At 47.3% G+C, this 22,150-nt stretch overlaps 1 protein-coding gene across 5 annotated transcripts in view; it reads right to left on the bottom strand.

Annotated features, from left to right (window-relative positions):
• The window catches only part of ASXL2 (ASXL transcriptional regulator 2), a 237,481-nt gene that overhangs the window by 39,846 nt on the left and 175,485 nt on the right, over positions 1 to 22,150 (bottom strand). For all 5 annotated transcript variants that reach the window (XM_034766832.1, XM_034766833.1, XM_034766834.1 and 2 more), the window contains one exon: positions 10,431 to 10,546. In XM_034766832.1, the coding sequence (XP_034622723.1) occupies positions 10,431 to 10,546 (116 nt within the window). The remainder of the gene's footprint in view (positions 1 to 10,430; positions 10,547 to 22,150) is intronic.

Genomic DNA, 22,150 nt, shown 5'->3' with positions numbered 1-22,150 from the left:
GCGGCGTGGATAAAAACACAATAATAATGGCACACATTAAATGTATACCCCACATTAAAAAACAGAGGAAGAGGACCAAAAAAGCTCCACCGTGACTAAACAAAGTAAAGAAGTGAGTAGATGTCCAATAGCTATTAAACTTTTTGGTGAAAACTGAAACAAAAAAGTCTGCCATTTCCATATTTCTGTTATTGTTTCCCCCCTGCCTCCCTCATTGAGGCCTAGCTGGTCCTTGGTCTTCCTCTTGCTTCTAATGTATTTGTACAATGTTTTCTTGTCACCCTTTACGTCTCTAGCTAGTTTAATCCCATTTTGTGCCTTGGCCTTTCTAATTCTAATCCCTACATGCTTGTGCTGTTTGTTTATATTCATCCTTTGTAATTTGACCCAGTTCCCACTTTTTGTGGCTCTTTTTTGAGTTTCAGATTTGAAGATCTCCTGGTTAAGTCTGGGTGGGTCTCTTGCCACACTTGCTATCTTTCTTACACAGTTGGATAGTTTGCTCTTGTGCTCTTAATAACATCTGGAATGGGTTACCTAGGGAGGTGGTGGAATCTCCATCCTTAGAGGTTTTTAAGGCCCGGCTTGACAAAGCCCTGGCTGGGATGATTTAGGTGGGGATTGGTCCTGCTTTGAGCAGGGGGTTGGACTAGATGACCTCCTGAGATCTCTTCTAACCCTAATCTTCTATGATCTTGTTGAAAAACTGTCAATTCTCTTGAACTGTTTTTCCCCTTAGACTTGCTTCCTATGGGATCTTACCTACCAACTCCCTGAGTTTGCTAAAATCTGCCTTCTTGAAATCCATTATCTTTACTGGGTTGGTTTCCCCTCCTACCACTCCTTAGAATCATGAACTCCACCATTTCATGATCTATTTCACCTCAAGCTGCCTTCCGCTTTCAAATTCTCAACCAGTTCCTCCTTATTTGTCAAAATCAAATCTAGAACAACCTCTCTCCTAGTAGCTTTCTCCACCTTCTGAAATAAAAAATTGTCTCCAATACATTCCAAGAACTCGTTGGATAATCTGTGCCCAGCTGTGTTATTTTCCCAACAGATGTCTGGGTAGGTGAAGTCCCCCATTACCACCACGTCCTGTGCTTTGGATGATTTTGTTAGTTGATTAAAAAATGCCTAATCCACCTCTTCTTCCTGGTTAGGTGGTCTGTATAGACCCCTACCATGACATCACCCTTTTTTTTTTTTTAACCCCTTTAAGACTTACCCAGAGACTTTCAACAAGTCTGTCTCCTATTCCCATCTCAACCTCAGTCCAAGTGTATATCTTTGACATATAAGGCAACACCTCCTCCCATTTTTTCCCTGCCTGTCCTTCCTGAGCAAGCTGCACCTTTCAATACCAATATTCCAGTCATGTGTATTATCCCACCAAGTCTCTGCGATGCCAACTATGTCATCTCTGCTCAGCAGTCCTTCTTCCCAGAACACCATCCCATGGTCAAGGAAGCTGAAGCTCCCCTGGAGACACCATCCTCGGCATTCACCTCCAGGATGAGTCTGTCTCTGCCTGGGCCCCTACCCTGGACCGGAAGGATTGAAGAGACCACCACCTGCGCTCCCAACTCCTTCCCCCTTACTGCCAGAGCCCTGTAGTCATGTCTGATCTGCTCAGGGTCAGACCTCGCAGTATCATTAGTGCCCACATGGATGAGCAGCATGGGGTAATAGTCAGAGGGCCAGATGATCCTCAACAATCCCTCTGTAACGTCTCGGCTATGGGCCCCTGGCAGGCAGCATACCTCCTGGGATGCCATGTCAGGCCGGCAGATGGTTGCTTTCGTTCCTCCTTAGAAGAGACTCACCAACCACCACTACCCTACGTTTCCTCCTGGGAGCGGTGGCTGCAGCCCAGCTAGGGTAAGAGCTGTGCGGGCAGCTGTGGGGAGCCGTGAGGAACCTCCACCTGCCTTGAGCGGGGAGTCTGGGGGGCAGAGACACGGGCCGGGGGCTGCTTGGGCCACCCCACACTACAGGCAGGTGGAGGTGCTGCACAGCTCCCCACAGCTGCCTGCACAGCTCTTACCATGGCCGGGCTGCAGCTCTGAGGCCCTGTCCCTCGGCCAGAGCCAGCTCGGGGTAAGAGCTGTGTGGAGTCGGCACGGACCTCCACCTCCATCTGCCCTGGGTGAGGAGCCCGAGAGGCGAGGACATGGGGGGGAAGAGGGGGAGGGCATAGGCGGGAAGAGGGACAGGTCTGCCATGGTGAAAAGTGGACAAGTTAAGAACATAAGAATGGCTGTACTGGGCCAGACCAAAGGTCCATCTAGCCCAGTATCCTGGCTACCGACAGTGGCCAATGCCAGGTGCCCCAGAGGGAGTGGACCAACAGGCAATGATCAAGTGATCTCTCTCCTGCCATCCATCTCCATCCTCTGACAAACAGAGGCTAGGGACACCATTCCTTACCCATCCTGGCTAATAGCCATTAATGGACTTCGCCTCCATGAATTTATCCAGTTCTCTTTTAAACGCTGTTATAGTCCTAGCCTTCACAACCTCCTCAGGTAAGGAGTTCCACAAGTTGACTGTGCACTGTGTGAAGAAGAACTTCCTTGTATTTGTTTTAAACCTCCTGCCTATTAATTTCATTTGGTGACCCTTAGTTCTTGTATTATGGGAATAAGTAAATAACTTTTCCTTATCTACTTTCTCCAGATCACTCATGATTTTATATACCTCTATCATATCCCCCTTAGTCTCCTCTTTTCCAAGCTGAAGAGTCCTAGCCTCTTTAATCTCTCCTCATATGGGACCCGTTCCAAACCCCTAATCATTTTAGTTGCCCTTCTCTGAACCTTTTCTAGTGCCAGTATATGTTGGAGGGAAAGCAGGTACCTATGGGGAGGGAATGTGGAGGGAGAGATTGGGGGTGTGTGTGTAGAAGCAGAGACCTGGACAGTGGGGGAAGCTGCAAGGAGCCAAAGGGACGGGGCAGTTGTGGTGGGAAATTGGTGGTAGACAAATTCAGACTGAAAACAAGGCATAGATTTTTAACAGTGAAAGTAATTAACCATTAGAACAATTTACCAAGGGTCGTGGTGGATTCTCCAGCACTGGCCATTTTTAGAATCAAGACTGCTCTAGGAGTTATTGTGGGGCAGCTCTACGGCCTGTGCTATACAGGTCAGACTAGATGATCACAATGGTCCCTTCTGGCCTGGAAATCTATGATTTTTTAGGGGCTGGGGAGGCAGGGATTGCTTATAATGAAGCCTGGGTTTATCAGCTCATCTTCAGCAGATATTGACTCTGAAAGGAAGGAAGGAAAAGTGTGTGTGTGTGTGTGTGTGCGCGCACGTGCACGCAGGGAAATGGGGGGTGTCTGTCACCCCCATCATCCCAATCTCTGGCCTCCCATACTTCTCCCCACTCTCTACACATCCCCCCTCCCCACCACACTGCTGCAGACAGAAAAATCTCTCTGGCACCCGTTGCTGCTGCTTACCGATATCACAGGCAGCATCTTAACACAGCTCTCTCATGTGACGTACAGCTGGGCCTAAGAAGCAACAAGTGCACGACCTGCATTCCACTTACAGGGGCAGTGCTGTACCTTATGACCATAGCCCCTCCCTAGCTACCTTGACCCTCCTTCAGTTCCTTTGTACCAAGCCCCCAGAAACGAGACTCCTATGCTGACGGGATGGAGGGTCGGTCATGGAATACACATCAGCATCACATCTCAAAGAGCCACAGTTCCAGTAAGTAACTGTTGAGTAAATGCAGATGTGTATTCCACTTAGGTGACTCTCCCCAGGAAGTGGGGCTTGGAGTCTACCTAAACAAGGACTGCAGGACCGCTCTATCAAGGCCAGCATCCGCTCTGGAAGATGCGGTTATGGCATAATGGTTTGTGAACACATGCATCGATGGCCACATAGCAGCTTTGCAAATGTCCAATATAGAAATGTCATTGAGGAACGCTATGGACGTTTCTTGCCCCCTCGTAGAATAAGTTTGTACCCACAGAAGGTGTGTAGCCAAAGCTATTTCATATGCAGTTTTGATGCAAGATGATATCTATTTGGATACTGTCTGTGAAGAGACTGCTTGAACCTTCATGCGATCTGCATATGACAAATAAGGCGAAGCTCAAAATGGTTCAGTCCTGTCCAGATAAGATGCTAGACATCATCTGACATCTAAGGTACGGAGACACTGCTCCTCTGGAGAGGAATGTGACTTAAGAACGAACAATGGCAAATATACTGCCTGGTTCGAATGAAACTGACAACCCACTTTAGACAAAAATTTTGGATGCGGTCATAAGGTCACTTTGTCGTTGGAGAATTGCGTATAAGGAGGCTCTGCCGTAAGAGCCTGCAACTCACACTCTCTCCTTGTAGATGTTATTGCTACCAGGAATGCAGTTTTCTGACACAAAAGCAGAAAGGGACAAGATTCAAAGGGCTCAACTGTAGGTCCCATTAAGGCCACTAGGACTGAGTTAAGGTCCCACAGAAGAACCGACCAGAGGATGTAGACTTGAATCTTGCTACTATGATATTGGAGAAGACTGATTTTCCCTGAACGGGGGAGGGAGGAGGTGAAATGCTGATATCACTGCCAGATGTAGTTTCAGTGAACTAAATGCAAGCCCCAATGAGTGAAGGTGCAGCAGGTAGTCCAAAATGTCCTGGATAGAAGCCAGCATTGATTGGATTCCACAGCTAATGATCATGCCAAAAATGGCTTCCATTTCACTCAATAGGCCATCCTGGTGGAGGGCTTTCTACTGTTAAGAAGGACTTATTGGACAAACACTGCTCTTCTTCATTCAGCCATGCAGCAGCCACTACGTGAGATGCTGGGAGCCAAGTGCAGGACGCGAGGTGAGGCCTTGGTTCTGAGGGAGTTGGGATGGGGAGAAAACAGTATGGGAGGCTGAACAGACAGTACAAGAAGGTTGGAGAACCAGCACTGTCTTGGCCAGGGCAAAGAGAATGAAACTGGCCCGATTCGCCCTGAGCCTGAGGATGACCTGAGGGATGACTGGGATCAGGGGAAAGACACAGAGGAGAGCTGACTGCCAGCTGAGGTGGAAAGCCCTGGACAGGGAGCCTGGACTGACGCTTGAGAGCCCTAAAGACAAAATTTTCTGTTGTACCTTGAAGAAAACAGGTTGATCATCAGGATGCCCCAAGCTATGAAGATGACCTGGGGGACATTTTGTCTTTAGAGACCACTTACAACTCAGGAAAATAGCGTCTGAGATGGTCTGCAAGAAGATTCTGAACCCTGAGTAAGCGAATGGCTACTGGAGTAATGTTCTCCTTGATGCAGAACTGCCACAGCTTGATCTCCTCTAGGCAGAGCAACCTGGAGTGTGTTCCCCCTTGTTTGTACACATACTACATCATGGTGATATTGTCAGTAGGTACGTGAACTACTGAGACTCTGATACTGTCCCAAAAAGTGTGACATGCATTAGAAATGGCCTGAAGTTCCAGCACATTTATATGGAGTGAGGCCGCCTGCTCTGATCACAGTCTCTGCACTTTCAGTGACCCCAGGTGTGCCCTCCAAAACATCAAGGAGGCGTTGGTAACAATCAACTTGGTTGGTGAGGTCTGGACAAAGGGAACGCCTTGTCAAATGTTCTCTGGACGCATCCACCACTGCCAGGAGTCCAGAACCAGTGGAGGAAAAGGAACAAGTCTCTCTAGAGCGCGAAGAGTAGGATGGTAAACCATCCTGAGCCACATTTGAAGGGAGTAAGGCACAATGTTGCAAACTGGACCACCTGCATGCAAGCAGACATGTTGCCAAAGAGCCTCAAACATGTCCAAACTGTCATGGGAGGCTGACACACTAGACAAAGGCAAAAGTGGCGAATTGTCTGGAAATGGCTGGTCAGCAGAAATACTTTGGACGTCATGGAATCTAACAGGGCCCCAATGAACTTGATTTTTTGAGCGAGAGCCAAGGTTGACTTCCCGGTGTTTAGAATGAGACCCAGACAGTTGAGCAAGCGCACTGTGGTGCCTATGTGAGCAAGAACTTCCTCTCTGGTTCTGCCCTTCAGTAACCAGTCATCCAGATATGACTGTGAATTGTCTTCTTTGTGAGATATGCCATAACAATGACCACACATTTGTTAAAAATTGAGGGGGGTGGGAAACGGGGGCAGAAAAGAGGCCGAATGGAAGCACTGTGTACTGCAAGTGGCGTTCTGCCATGATGAACTGAAGGAATTTTCTGTGGCTTGGCAGAATCGCCATATGAAAGTAGGCATCCTGAAGGTCCAGAGCAGCAAACCAGTCATTCTGAGACAACGCAGGGAGAATGGTTGACAGTCACCATCTGGAACTTCATATACATGATATATTTGTTGAGGCCAAGAAGGTCAAGGATGGGTCGTATGCCTTTCTTGGATTTGGGTACCAGAAAGTATCAGGAGTAGAAGCTGAGACCCTGCTGTTCCAGCAGAAACTCTTCCACCCCTCACAAAGCCAGCAGAGAGCAGACCTGCTCAAGGAGCAGTATCTCGTGAGATGGGTTCCTGAAGAGGGATGGGGAGGAGGTGGGGAGAGGAATTGGATGGCATAATCCAATCTGATGATGTTTAGGACCCAGCTGTCAGTGGTGATCGATCCCCAAGCATTGTGAAAGCAGGCCAGCCTGTCCCCAAAGGGGGAGATGAGGACAGAGGAGCAACGACTGGAACAGTGCTCTGGACCGAGTGAAAATGGTTGCTTGGAGGACTCTGGGGGAGGGTGGCTGGACTGGCTGACCCCCAAGCCCGATTGTTTTCTTTGTGAGGGCTATCCCTTTTTCTAGGGTAGTTCTGTTGCCTCAGAGGAGAGAGAGGCAGGCCAAACATGCACTGCGGACGATACTGCTGCTGCTGAAGACCACAGTGGCGTTTCTGCACCGCTAGTATGCACAGCCCCAAGGACTGTAGGGTAGCACTGGAGTAATCGGGTTTGTTTGCTCCTCTACAGAGCCAAAATGCACAACTTATCACTTTAACTGGAGTTAACAATCACTTTGCTTCAAACAGCACAGTTTGGTTTAGATTAAAAGTAAAACAAGTTTATTAACAAAAGGAGATAGGATTGTAATAAACAATTAGGAATAAAGTTAGAAGGGGTTACAAACAAATAAAAGTAAAAATATGTTTTCTAGTGACTAAGACTGAACAAAACTACAGTCTTGGTTCAAAGTAAGATTCTTACTACTTTCTTCCAGCAAGATGGCTGACCACCCCTTAGTCATGATCTCCCACAAAGTCCAAAGTACTTGGTTCCTTTGTTTTCTTAGGTGAAAGATAATTTGGGGTTCCTTGTCCTGTCTTTTATAGTCCAGTGAACCTTTGAAATGGATTCTTCTGAAGGTTATCCCGTGATGGGCTCCACTCACCACATGAGTGCCTCTTCCTGGCCAGGTGTTGCATAGCAGCTTCCTTCCCATATGGTGCACCCTGCCAATGGTCACTCCATCACTACAGTGGTCTCTCTTCCTGTAATTCACAGTGCTCTCTCTTTGCAACTCACTCCTCCAGCTAGGTCATTATATAGTCCTCCCTTTCGGGGTATCATTTGGACCACCTCTCCGGACAGCACCTCCAACAGTCCTTTGCTATTTGCCAGTGCTGGTACGGGAATCCAGGCCCTCTCTCTACACAGGGTTCCAACCCAGGGATCGGTAACCAGCCACCAAGGTGTACTTATTGCTGTTTTCCTGGGATTCTTCCTATCCTGCCTTCACAGGGTTTCTTTCCTCAGAACTCCTCTGGGATTGACAATTCTTCCAGGGCGAGGACCCCAAGGCTCATTCTCCCTGAAGGTTTTCCCCTTCCTACCTCTGTGCCCAAAGAGTGGCTGTAGACAATCTCTCTGCAGCCCTCTGCTATTAAAAAGGTCCGCTCTTCATCTGCAACTAGTGTGTATAAATCCCTTGGCCTCCCTTCAGATGCAACTATAAAGGTTAATTGGCCCCTTCAGGGCTAGTGTGGGATGAACACACCTCGCAAAGTAAAGTTCATTCAAGCTGTGAGGAAGAAGACATGGAGTCTGATGGTGAAGTTAAGTTCCATGCTGGTTGCTTCCCTTCTGGTGTTTGCTATAATGCAAATTTAACTGTTCCTGCACCCTCCAATACAAATGAATGGACATGTGACATACGATTGCCAATCGACTCTGATGACACCTGGATGGAGGCATCGGCTTGTCGTTTGTCTGGAAGAAACCTGCAACACCTTACGGGGCACAAGTGATAGACACTCTACATCAGCAATACTCAAACTTCATTGCAACACGACCCCCTTCTGATAACAAAAATTACGACATGACCCCAGGAGGGGTGACCGAAGCCTGAGCCCGCCCGAGCCCCGCTGCCCCAGGTGGGAGTCCAAAGACAAAGCCCAAGCCCTGCCAAACCAGGCAGGATGGCCAAAGCCCAGTGGAGCTCAGGCTTCGGCCCTGGACAGTGGGGCTTGGGCTTTGACTTCAGCCTTGGGTGGTGGGGCTCAGGCTTCAGCCCTAGGCCCCTGCAAGTCAAAGCCAGCCCTGGAAACCCCATTAAAACGGGGTCCTCACCCACAGTTTAGGAACCGCTGCTCTACACGCACGACAGAGTCATTCCCAAGTAGTGGAAGTAACCTGTCCCCTCTCACACATAATGCCATAGCCAGGGCCGGCCTTAGGGAAAATGGTGCCCAGGCGAACTTTCTTTGACACCCTTTAAGTACAGCTCCCCAAGCAGCTGCACAGCAGGCAGCGTGGCAGCTGGTGGAGCGGCGGTGGCGCTGCAGGTATTGCTGCCAGTGGGAGGGCAGCTAGGGGATGCGTGTGAGCAGCTAGCTCCCGCCCCGCCGCCCCCTTTATTGCCTCCTCGGTGGGCACAGTCCTTCTGCAGTCTCTTGACCACAATGCCCTGGGCAGTCGCCTATCTTGCCCACCCATAAGGTCAGCCCTGGCCACAGCAGGAGCCCAATGCCAACATATTGCGTCACACACACACACACACACACAGGAACTATAACATAAGAACGACCATACTGGGTCAGACCAAAGATCCATCTAGCCCAGTATCCTGTCTTCTGACAGCGGCCAGTGCCAGGTGCCCCAGAGGGAATGAACAGAACAGGGAATCATTAAGTGATCCAGCCCATCGCTCATTCCCAGCTTCTGGCAAACAGAGGCTAGGCATACCATTCCCGCCCGTCCTGGCTAATAGCCATGGATGGACCTATCCTCCATGAATTTATCTAGTTCTTTTTTGAACCCTGTTATGGTCTTGGCCTTCACAACATCCTCTGCTAAGGAGTTCCACAGGTTGACTGTGTGTTGTGTGAAGAAATACTTCCTTTTGCTTGTTTTAAACCTGCTGACTATTAATTTCATTTGGTGACTCCTAGTTCTTGTGTGATAAGAAGTAGTAAACAACACTTCCTTATCTACTTTCTCTACACCAGTCATGATTTTATAGACCTCGATCATATCTCCCCTTAGCTGTCTCTTTTCCAAACTGAAAAGTCCCAGTCTTATTAATCTCTCCTCATACGGAAGTAATTCCATACCCCTAATAATTTTTGTTGCCCTTTTCTGAACCTTTTCCAAGTCCAATATATCTTTTTTGAGATGGGGCGACCACATCTGCACACAGTATTCAAGATGTGGGCGTACCATGGATTTATATAGAGGCAACATGATATTTTCTGTTCTATTATTATCTATCCCTTTCTTAATTATTCCCAGCATTCTGTTTGCTTTTTTGACTGACGCTGCACATTGAGTGGATGTTTTCAGAGAACTATCCACAATGACTCCAAGATCTCTTTCTTGAGTGGTAACAGCCAATTTAGACCCCATCATTTTATATGTATAGTTGGGATTATGCTTTCCAATGTGCATTACTTTGCATTTATCAACATTAAATTTCATCTGCCATTTTGTTGCCTAGTCGCCCAGTTTTGAGAGATCCTTTTGTAGCTCTTCGCAGTCTGCCTATGGGACTATGGAATTCATTGTAGGTGAAAATAGGCACAGAATAAGCGGGGGGAATTTGTGCATGCATCACAATTAGGATGTGAAGAATATCAAAATGAAACAAACCCCCAGAGCTACCATTTATACAGAGCTTCTCTAAAAGGGATGTGGAGCAGACTGTGGAAAGCTGAGGGCAATTGTGAAAACAGATTACGTGTAAAGTAAATATGTCTCTGCCTCCCACAAATGAAAAATAATTTCAGCCAGCTATTTTGTAGTATGATAAAGACTGACAAAGGCACAGGATTCTGAAGAACCTCCAGCTGGAGCCACCCCCAGTGAAACTGCTCACTGTGAAATAGAAGGAAAGGTCCCGAATTGTGTCCCTGCAGACTGGAGTTTCACTTAGAAAGTTAGTAAAGTGACATCACTATTAGACTCTCAGAACTAGATCACACTGACTATCCCACTTACCTGTTTGAGTGCCTTCTTGCTGTGCTTCTGGGATGGCGAGATGACTTTACCCCCTGGGATGGAAGGAGACGGGCAACCTGACGGCGGGGAGCATGTCTGTGACAGTCTAGAGGGCACTAGGGAAATAAAAAGAGAAAAACAATTCAGAAATAATTATATAGCCCATGGGGAAAACAATCCACCCCTCTCATGCCCGCAGGGCAGCAGTCACTCTTTCCCATGCTCAGAGACCAATCCCAACATCGTCCCCCCTGTGTCTGTGAGCGCTGCACAGCTAGGAGATGTTACCTTTCATCTGAGGGATTGTTTCCCGTTTATTTCTCCAGGAAAGTGCAGGGCAGCAATTGTCAAACTGGCAGTTGATTAAGAGGTTTCTGTTTTACTCCATCTCCCCAGCCGGGGTAGCAAAGGCACTTGGAGGGTGAGTGACTAGGGTACCTACCAAGTCAGTGTCTGGCCGCAGCCTCCCTTCCTCCCAGAGTCTTGGCTCTGAACACTGGACAACACAGCCTCAGTTACTTGCCTCTTTTCACTCTTGACATTGTGGTTCCCACCCTAGTGCTACACATATCAGTCCTCACCCCTCAGGGTTTTGTGACTGATACTTCTGACTTCCTCTCACTACCTGCTGGCCCAGTTCTACTCTCGTTCTTTTTGCTGATCTGTCAGCATCTTTTGTCAGATGCTGTCTGCATCTGAAGAAGTGAGGTTCTTACCCACGAAAGCTTATGCTCCCAATACTTCTGTTAGTCTTAAAGGTGCCACAGGACCCTCTGTTGCTTTTTGCTGATATACACTAACACAGCTACCACTAAAGAAACGAAGTAGTCATGGATGAGAGGCAAAGTATTGTCATGGATCAAAAACTGGCTAGGAGACAGAAAGCAACAAGTAGGACGAAATGGTCCATTTTCATGATGGCAAAAGATTACAGTGGGGATTCTTCAAGGTTCCATACTAGGTCTGGTGTTGTTACTATATTTATTAATGACTTGGAAAGGAGGCGAGTAATGAGGTAGCAAAAGCTGTAGATGACACAAAGTTAGTCAGGACTAGAGAGGACTGTGAGGAACTTCAGACAGACCTCGCCAAGACAGGAGAATAGGCAACATGATGGCAAACGAAATTAAATCTTGTTAAATGCACAGTAATGCACTTGGGGGGGGGGAGAAGGGGATGCCGACATGGGAGTTTATGGAAGCTGTACTGCCATCTTGATATGAAAAGCCAGTCTCACTGGATGAGGGACCCAAAGTGTTCACAGACTTCACCTCTTATTAAAGATGAGGACAGCTGTAAATTTGGTACATTCCTCAGTCTGCCAGCAAGCTGAAAGTATAGCCCTTGGTTAGGTAACCTCTGGGCCCCAGACCTGGTATAAAAGACTGGATTCTTGCTCACAACTCTTGTACATAAACACAGGTTCACACACAGACTCAGAAACAGAGTTGGCTGCTATTCGCTTTGAGACATTTGAATAGCAGGAACATAAACCACATCCTCTCTGAAACCAATCAAGACAGAAACGACTAGTTTTGTGTGCAGCAGAATAGCTAAAACCACTAGAGGCAACTGCTTTGCCTCACTTTAATTTCTCACAGTCCTATGAAGCACATTGTGAATTACAAACTACAAGTCAAACTCTTTGTTCCTTTAAACTAGCAAAAGCCATACATGCCGGGAAGTGGATTTTCATCTCAGAGTCGAGTGACTGCCTTTTGTGTTGTCTTAATGCTGACATTCTCTGTGCAATGGGGACTGCTGTGCCCATACTAACAGCTGTAACCACAATGAATTCTGCAGAGTAAACAGAAGAGTTAAAAAAAAGTTGGCATGGTCACAGTTGTTTAATTTAGCTACTGGCTCCCCAAGTGATGGGTATCTAATTGTGAGCATAAATGGCTCTCTGAACACACAATACAGACATGCATGGGTATAAGTCGTTAAACCACGATTTGAGGACTTCAGTGGCTCAGATATAGGTGAGGTGTTTGTTACAGGAGTGGGTGGGTGAGATTCTGTGGCCTGCGTTGTGCAGGAGATCGGACTAGACTATCATCATGGTCCCTTCTGACCTTAAAGTCTATGAGTCTATAATAAAAAGATACACGCACGCATACAGAAGTTTAAACCGACAAATGAGTTTAGAGGGCACGCATCTGCTGTGGGAGTTCTCATTCCTGTAAGTACAAGGCTTTAGAAGCTGAGCTTGTTTCCTTTAGATTTCCGTAGCTCAGCTAAAACTTGAGTGAATCTAAAGAGAATATAAACGCAGTGTGGTTTGTCTTCTTAAAAATGCTCTACTTTCACTGGGTAACTTGCAAGAGTTAGTTAGCATTAGTGTGACATTTTATACATTTTAAACATGATCCTATATGGGGCAGGGAAATTGTGCTTCCTGATGCTACTAGATTCCTGGAGCACTTGGAGTTAGTGTTACAAAAACAAACAATCACAAGCTCTGGAATTATATTATAAAAGTGATGGATGTAACTCGAAAGTCCTCAGGTGGAGTTGCCATCTGATTTTAAAACGTTAATGACTTGGTTTGCACTACAGTAAAACCTCAGAGTTACAAACACCCGAGTTCTTCTTCGAGTGATTGCTCATGTGGGGGAGGGATAGCTCAGTGGTTTGAGCATTGGCCTGCTAAACCCAGGGTTGTGAGTTCAATCCTTGAGGGGGCCACTTGGGGATCTGGGGCAAAATCAGTACTTGGTCCTGCTAGTGAAGGCAGGGGGCTGAACTCGATGACCTTTCAAGGTCCCTTCCAGTTCTAGGAGATGGGATATCTCCATTAATTTCTTCATTTCTTCATATGCATTCCAATAGGTGTGTGCGCGCACCGTGTGCACGATCGTCGGAAGGTTTTCCCCTAGCGGTACCCGTCGGGCTGGCTATGGAGACCCCTGGAGTGGCGCCTTCATGGTGGTGTACATAGGTCCCCACCTACTCAGTTCCTTCTTACCACCAGTGACGGTCATTAGAGCAGCTCAGTCTCTTTCATTCGCAAGTGCCTATCTAGTGGTTCCCTTTTCTTAGTTTTAAATAGTTATTGGTTTGTTATACAGTATTTTGTAGTTAGTTGGGCTGACTTTGGGGGGCTTCCCCCCGCCCTAGTTTCCCCAGGCACCGGGGCATGCCTCGGTCGCAGAGGTTTAAGGTGTGCAAGAGGTGTGCGAAACCTTTGCTCACAGGTAATCCACACGCTGCTTGTCTCAGGTGCTTAGGAGAAGGCCAGACAGACAAGTAACCAATTTGCAGGAGCTTTAGACCCAGGACTAAGAGAAAGTGGGACTCCTCCTGATGGAGTCGGCCCTCCGCCCTCAGCCAGCACCAGAAACAGCACCAGCATCATCGGTGTGCAGCGCCCCGGCCTCGGGGTGGGAGGTCCCGGCACAGAGAAAGGACTCCTCAAAGGAGCACCGGTGCCGCTCCCAGTCTCATAAGGCTAGTGTTACCAGGTGGCATCACTCACAGTCCCCAGTGCCACATAAGAAGTCACGGGATGCTAAGAAGCTGGACCTTTTTGGCTGAAAGGTCTACTCAATCGTAGGGCTCCAGCTTCAAGTGGCCAACCAGCCAGCAGTACTCAGCTGCTATGCTTTCAATTTTTGGAGCTCGTTGGCAAAATTCCAGGAGTTGCTCCCAGCTGACTCGTGCAAGGAGTTTAGAGCACTCCTTGAGGAGGGAGGGTGGTCTCGAGAACCTCTCTCCAGGCCGTGTTAGATGCGACGGACTTGGACCATGGCCACCGCCATTACAGTGAGGTGCAGTGCGTGGCTGCAGGTGTCGGGGATACCACCTGAGGTCCAGAACACGATTCAGGACCTCCCTTTAGACTGTGCAGGCCTGTTTGCCCAAAATATGGACTCTTGCCTGCACAGCCTTAAGGACTTACAAGTGACTTTGGAGTCTTTGGGGATCCACACCCCTGCACCCAAAAGAAAGCCTTTTAAGCTTCAGCCCCATCCCGTTTCTACTCTGGGCCTCCCAGACGAGACTCATCCAGGAGACGGGGCAGAAATAATAGAAGGCGCCCGCCACAGTCCTCCTCAGGCCAAGGCCGGGGTTCGGCCAAAGAGCCCCCGGGCCTGAAGCCAAACTTTTGAAGATGTGCCCGAGGACGGAGCATCAGTATCGAACTTGGATCCTTACCCCCGCTTTGTGAATCGACTCTCCCGCTTCTACCGTGCTTCCAACAATCATGCACGCGGTGCGCGTACACACCTATTGGAATGGACATGAGCAACACATCTCGAAGAACAACAGTTATAAGAGGTAGGTAACTATTTTTTATGAAATGACCAGTCAAGCACACACCTAATTTGGAACTGGAAGTACACAATCAAGCAGCAGCAGGGGTGAGGAAGCAAATATGGCACAGTACTATTTTAAACATAAACTACTAAAAAAAGGGAAAGTTTAAAACAAAAGATTTGACATGGTAACTGTTTCTGTGCTTGTTTCATTTAAATTAAGATGGTTAAAAGCAGCATTTTTCTTCTGCACAGTAAAGTTTTCCCTGACCTCCTGTTCAGCGTCTGGGCCTCTGTGGGGACCGTAGCAGAGGTGACGGTAGCCTGGCCTTGCAATGAGTCATGCCTCGGCAGTGACCTGGGCCGGCTGTAAGGCTTGCACCAAGGTTGCCTCGGAACCACGGGGCGTAGGCCGATCCTTGGCTGTCTGGGGTGGTCGGTGCTCCGAGCCCACCGAACGGGAGCCCTCTGTCGCTTGTCGGATATATGCCTGCTGAGATGGGAATAATATGAGTCACCGTCCAAGTCTGAAGACGCGGATCGCAATGAAATGACCACGGTGGTGCCGCGTGGTACTGCGCCGGGGACCTTTGCCGAGTTGATGATGCAGGGGACAAGCGTTAAGTCTCTGGCGGCTTCAAAAGCGTCCAGGATGGAGGGTAACTCCAACTCCTCCACCTGGCACTGCCAATCCCGGGAGTCGCTGTGCGCCGGACTCGACGGTCCCCCCATGGGAACCAAAGTCGATGGTGCCGACTCTTGCTGCCTGGATGCCGAGGGTTCCTCCATGGGATGCCCCGGTACCGCGCCTGCAGGTCCTGTTGTTTTCTGCACCAGGGAGCGCCCCGTAGGCTTTTCTATGCTGCTTGTACGGCACCGGTGAATGCGAGTGGTGCTGGGTTGTCTGTGCATCCTGCGGTGCCGGAGAGCACCGGTGCCAAGGGTGTTTTAGACTAGAGTCCTTCCTCGGCACCATGTCGCATACCAATGCCAGGGCTCTCCGTACGGATGCGCTTGGTGTGGGGTCCTGGCAGGCCGCAGCCAGACTGGGGACGAAGGGCAGATTCCATGAGCAACTGCTTCAGTTGGAAATCTCACTCCTTTTTAGTTCAGGGGCACAAAGCCCTGCAGATCTTGCACCTGTCTGGTGCACCTCCCCCAGATACGAGTTGTGGGCGTTGCTTGTTAGCATAGGCTTGCTGCAGGTTCCACAAGGTTTAAAGCCTTGGGCTCGCGGCATGTCCCAGAGCCCAGGAGGCGAGGGGATTGTGCAGGACCAGCGCTTCCACTAGGCAACCCTAGGCGGTCACCTAGAGCAGCAGGATTTGGGGGGCAGCATTTTGCCGTCCTTGGCGGAAATTCAGTGGCGGGGGGTCCTTCCGCTCCGGGTCTTCGGCGTAAATTCGGTGGCAGATCCTTCACTCGCTCCGGGACCTGCCGCCGAAGTGCCCTGAAGACGCGGAGCGGAAGGACCTCCGCCGCCGAATGCTCAGAGGAGGAGCGCTGCCGCCTAGGGCAGCAAAAACCCTGGCGCCGCTCCTGGGGTTGTGACTGGGGAAACCCCACTCCCAAACCTCACTATATACAATATACACACTAACAACTAAGACTAACTACAACTAAACTAGGCTAAGCTAACTATATGACAGAACGCTAAGGGAAGCACTTGCTAAGCAAGCGACCGCAGTTCTGTACTGTCACTGGCGGTAAGGAGAAACCGAGGGTGGGGCTGGGTCGGCAGGGTCATATATTAAGCGCCATGAAGGTGCTATGTCGGGGGCTCTACAGCTGACCTAACGGGAGCGGCTAAGGGAAATCTTTCCGACGACCATGCACGCGGCGCACACACCTGATTGGAACCGACATGAACAAGCACTCGAAGAAGAATTATTCTTTAGTACAGTTTTTCCAACTAGTTCTGCACCTACCTTATAGTAACTTCATCTCGACCTACATTACACTAGTTTGCCTAGGAGAATGTCACGTGGGACTGTGTCAAAAACCTTAATAAAATTGAGATATATCATGTCTACAATTTCCCCCCATCCATTAGACAAATAACCTTGTCAAAGAGGGAAATTAGGTCAGTTTGGCATGATTTGTTGTTGACAAATCCATGTTGGCAGTTACTTATTACCCTGTTATCCTCTGGGAGCTTACAAACTGATGGTTCAATAATTTAAGTATCTTTCCAGGTATTGAAATCAGGCTGACTGGCTATAATTCCATGAATCCTCTTTGTTCCCCTTTTTAAAAATAGGTACTATATTTGCCCTTCTCCAGTCATCAGGGACCTCACCCGTCCTCCATGAGTTTTCAAAGATATTTGCTAATGGTTCAGCCATTTCTTCATCTAGTTCCTTAAGTACCTAAGGTGAATTTCACCAGCTCCTGCTGACTTGAATATATCTAACTTACCTAAATTTTCTTTAACCTGTTAACTTATTTCAGCTTGTGTTCCTCCTTTCCCCTTGTCGTTAATATTAATTGTCTTAAGCATCTGGCCACCATTATCCTTTTTTAGTGAATACTGAAGCAAAATAGGCATTTAACATCTCAGCCTTCTTGGTGTTGTGCATTATTAGCTCTCCTTCACTACTAAGTAGAGGACCTACACTTTCCTTTGCCATTATCTTGCTCCTAATCTATTTATGAACCTCTTCTTATGCCTTTTACATCCCTGTCTAGGTGTAACTCATTTTGTGCCTTAGCTTTTCTGATTTTGTCCCTACATGCTTGTGCCATTCTTTGATATTCATCCTTAGCAATTTGTCCATGTTTCCACTTTTTGTAGGATTCCTTCTTGATTTTCAGGTCATTAAAGAGTTCCTGATGGAGCCATATCGGCCTCTTACTATTCTCTTTCCTTCACATCAACCTAGTTAGAACATAAGAATGGCCTCACTGGGTCAGACCAAAGGTCGATCAAGCCCAGTATCCTGTCCTCTGACAGTGGCCAATGCCAGGTGCCCCAAAGGGAACGAACAGACAGGTTATCATCAAGTGATTCATGCCCTGTCACCCATTCCCAGCTTCTGGCAAAGAGAGGCTAGGGACACCATTCCTGCCCATCCTAGCTAATAACCATTGATGGACCGATCTTCCATGAATCTATCTAGCTCCCTTTTGAACCCCGTTATAGTACTGGCCTTCACAACACCCTCTGGCAAGCAGTTCCAGAGGTTGACAGTGCGTAAATCATTTGCTGTTGATAGTTTGCTGTTGTGCTTTTAATACTGTCTCTAAGAAAATGCCAGCTCTCCGGAACTCCGTTTTCTCTTTTGCTTTTCTTCCCATGGGATCTTTCCTATCAGATTTCTGAGTTGTTAAAGTCTGGGTTTTTTCGAAGTCTACTCATCCTTTTTCTGCTGCTCTAACTTGTTTCTTTCCTTAGAATCATGAAATCTGTCATTTCATGACCACTTTCACCCAAATTGCCTTCAACCTCCAGACTTGCAACCAATTCCTCCATGTTGGTCAGAATCAAGTCTAAAATTGCTGTCCCCCTGGTTACTCCCTCTACTTTCTGAAACAAAAAGCTGTCCCCAACACATTCCAAGAGCTTACTGGAAATTTTCTGTGTTGCTGTATAACTTTCTCAACATATGTCTGAGTAGCTATAGTCCCACATTACCACCAGGTCTTGTTTTAGATATTTCTGTTATTTGTTCCAGAAATGCCTCAACCACCTCCTCCTCCTGATTTGCTGACCTATAGTAGACCCATACCATGATAAAGGAACAGAGGGTCCTGTGGCACCTTTGAGACTAACAGAAGTATTGGGAGCATAAGCTTTCGTGGGTAAGAACCTCACTTCTTCAGATGCAAGTCTTTTACAGATTCAGACTAACACGGCTACCCCTCTGATACCATACCATGATGTCATCCCTATTGTTTTTCCCTTTTATCTTTACCCGAAAATGTCTGATCTGCCTCTCACCTCCTTCTGGACCTCAGGACAAGTGTATATGTTCTTAATGTATAATGCAATACCTCCTCCCCATTTTCCCTGCCTGGGCTTCCTGAACAAGCTATAACCCTCTATACCAATATGTAAGTCCTGAGATTTATTCCATCAAGTCTCTGTGATGCAAGTTAAATCATAATTTAGCTTATATACTAGTACTTCCAGCTATTCCTGTTTAGTCCCCATACTCCTTGCAGAAGTTGTTATAATTACAACAAGTAGTATTATGATAGCATCTAGGAGCCCCAGTCATGGACCAGAATACTACTGTGCCAGGTGCTGCACAAACACAGAACAAAAAGAAAGCCCATAGCCCCATAGAGCTGACAATCTCAGTATAAGACAAGAGACAATGGAAGGACAACAGAATTCGGGGGTGAATGGGATAGCAAACATTTTTCCAAGCAAGCAGAAAGATTCTAGTTTTGGGATGGACTGTTTATAGACAAGCAGGGCCTCACTAGGGCAGGGGGTCAGTCCATTAGCCTTTCATCTTTGAAAACCAGGCTCTACTCTCAGCTTCATTATAGGGAACGTGGCCGCGGTGAACTTCTCATCCTGCTCAATGGAGATTTGTTTATAGCAGAATCTATCACACAATTTGACAACTGACAGACTGCTCAAGAGACTGAATAGCAGGTGGTGTAGTGGGTCAGGAAGGAGGAACTTGGGCAGGGAAGTGGGCCAGGAGTGAAATCCTGAACTGGAACAATAAGGTGCTGTTGCCAAGCAAACATGAAGTTTGGTGGTACAGCAAGAAAAGAGGGTCCAGGACTGGGAAGCAAGTGGTGCTACAAGTGAGGTATTGACAGAGCTAGAAAGGTGGGCAAGAGGGAGAGAGAAGGGAAAAGCTTTGAGTTATGAAGAAGGTAAGGATTCCAGCCAACCCAGGAGAGGACCTGGAGGTGAACTCTCCCAGTACAGCCAGGAGCAATCCAGTGGGCAGGTGTAGAGGAGCCAAGGGAGACCCCACAGGAGGGCAGATAGAGGAGCTAATCTTTTGGCACCATGAGTAGGTATTTTTTGGATTATGAGTAGCGCTTTGGAAAAACACCATTTTTCCTCCCCAAATCTGAGCCATGGCATGGTCAGGCTCCTGCTTGTACACTACCTGGCTCCTGTCAGCAGGAGCAGCCCGAGCCATTTTGCTGGCCAGGGCTGAAAACATCCACCAGAATGACTGAGCCATAAAAAGGCCGAACCGTCTTAACTACTAAGGCCATTACTGTGGCTGTAGGAGAGGCACTGGACGCTGCTGAAGAAGAAAGCACAAAAATGCTCTTGCATTTGTACAGCAACTTTATCTAAATGGATCCCAATGAGCTTCCGAAACTTGATGATCACATTGTATAAACCACACACGTAGGAATCACTTTGCCAACCACTGAAGTGAAGCCATTTCTAGGGAAGACCATAGCAGCTGTTTAACAGTGCACAGCAAAACTACACAACCATCTGGGTCAGGAAGCAAAGTATCATCCCTAACTGCAGAGTTTAGGGAGGCAGAATATTCACAAACTGGAATAGGAAGAGGATACAATGGTTTAGTCCCACTAAATCCTTGTGAAATGAAATTTATCTGGGGTTGTCCACGACATCAGGGGGGAGGAGGGGGAAGACACATCTAGCAACACAGTCTCCCCCTAGCTTGCTGGTCCCATGAATACAGCGCACAGAGGGACACAACACAACTTCATAGAGCATCCTGGGTTGTTCTTGGAGATCTCTGACCCAAGTACGGATTCAGCTCAACTCCCACATCCTTTTCACAAGATCAGACAAGATCACAGTTTGAAGTGTTAGAGGTAACAGGAGAAATAGTAACCTTAACCTGTAAGCAACTAGAAACACAATATTTTGAGCAATTAAATTATGTTTCTGATCAATTTAAAATATTACATTTTTATAATGCCATGGGGAATTACAAAGATTGTCTTTAGCTGGATAACTGCTTCAGTGAGCTCCAAAGAGAGGGGGAAAATTAATTTGGTTACTGGTGCCCCATGTACACAGACATTACTGCCACCGAGGGAGTGGGTAATACAGCACAGACAGTTCATTCTGTCCTCAGGAGTGCTCAAATAATCTCTGCTCCAGCTGCCATGGTAAATCTGATTTACTCTCTTCTTTGGTATGAAATTAATATTCGTTTTCACAACGTTCAGACATGATGGCACACGTTCGTTTGGTTTGTAAAATGTAACAGAGTACCCAAATGCAGCACAATCTAAATATAGTACAGCGTGCCCCAGAAACTGCTGATGAAACCAGCCCTTCACCTATCCAAGCATCCCTGCAATAGAAGCCAACATAAGCCATGTGGCCACACAGACCAGGGACTTACCTCTTCTTGTAGGAACTCTACTGGGATTTTGTCTCGGACTTTATTTTGCTTTGGGATATATGCAATATAAAAACAAATTAAAATAGTAGATCCAGAGTTCCTGTTCAAGGAGTTGCATGAATTGCCATGCGGTTCTCTGCCTTGAAAAGCACACATTCAGAAAGCAAAGGCAGCACTTTACTCATTTGGAAAGAAAGTACAGTGAAGCTGAACTAAAAATACAATACCCCCCCTTCAAGTATGTGCAGTCATAAGCTTAAAATAACCCAATTTTAACCAGCTAATGGGATCCAGATGTATGACAAAAAACCTACATTAAAGTCATCACGATATGTTTTGAGCACATAAACGTGTGTCTCAATAGCCCCAGTGCTTAGTTTATTTTACAGGTATATGATTTATCATAACTAGAACTCCACAGTGAATTCATATTAAAACAAGATGACGCTTACAATTGCCACCCACCATTTTAAAACAGATTTCTTCCACACAGCTGCTCTTCACTGAAATGAAGGAAGAACTAACGCCCCAAAATACTGTCCCAATTACAGCTTTCCAGAACTCCCACTCCTGCACTTTGCCCTGGGTGAAGTTGCAACTAAGATTATACATTCCTAGTATCAGATTAGGTTTTTATGATACAGAAAGGGCCAACTGTTCACTGCACGCACAGACACACAGACACAAAGAGAAACTCAAATATATTTGGCACTGGCAGCTCTGAGGAACTCAACTCTAGCACTAAACAAGTCCAAGGCATGTCTGCACACATTTCATGTGTCTCCACACTCCAATAATCTCATTTCAGGGCTCTACATTCTTTCCTCTCTCCATCTGGAAGCCCCCTGAAAATCCCCGTGTTCACACTCTCTCTTGCTCATAATGGATGGCTCTTCTCCCCTCCAGTCAAGGGTAGAGAAACTTACCACTGACAGGCACCATGGAAAAGGGAGGAGCACAGAGAAGGGGGGGAAGTGTGTTTAAACTGATCTTTGACCTGGGTGAAGAAAGACAGAATAAAGGCAGCTCCTAATGGGCCTCACTAGAGAGCTGGGAGCTAAGGAGAGGTATAGTGTTGGAACACCTTCAGAGAAATCAGACTGCCCAAGTATGTGTGCATCCTACTCCATATGTAGGAGTGCCTCCATCC

Source organism: Trachemys scripta, chromosome 3 (assembly GCF_013100865.1).
Source record: "Trachemys scripta elegans isolate TJP31775 chromosome 3, CAS_Tse_1.0, whole genome shotgun sequence".
Taxonomy (NCBI): domain Eukaryota; kingdom Metazoa; phylum Chordata; order Testudines; family Emydidae; genus Trachemys; species Trachemys scripta.
Note: the sequence above shows the minus strand (reverse complement) of the source record. Positions and strands in the feature narration are given on the sequence as shown.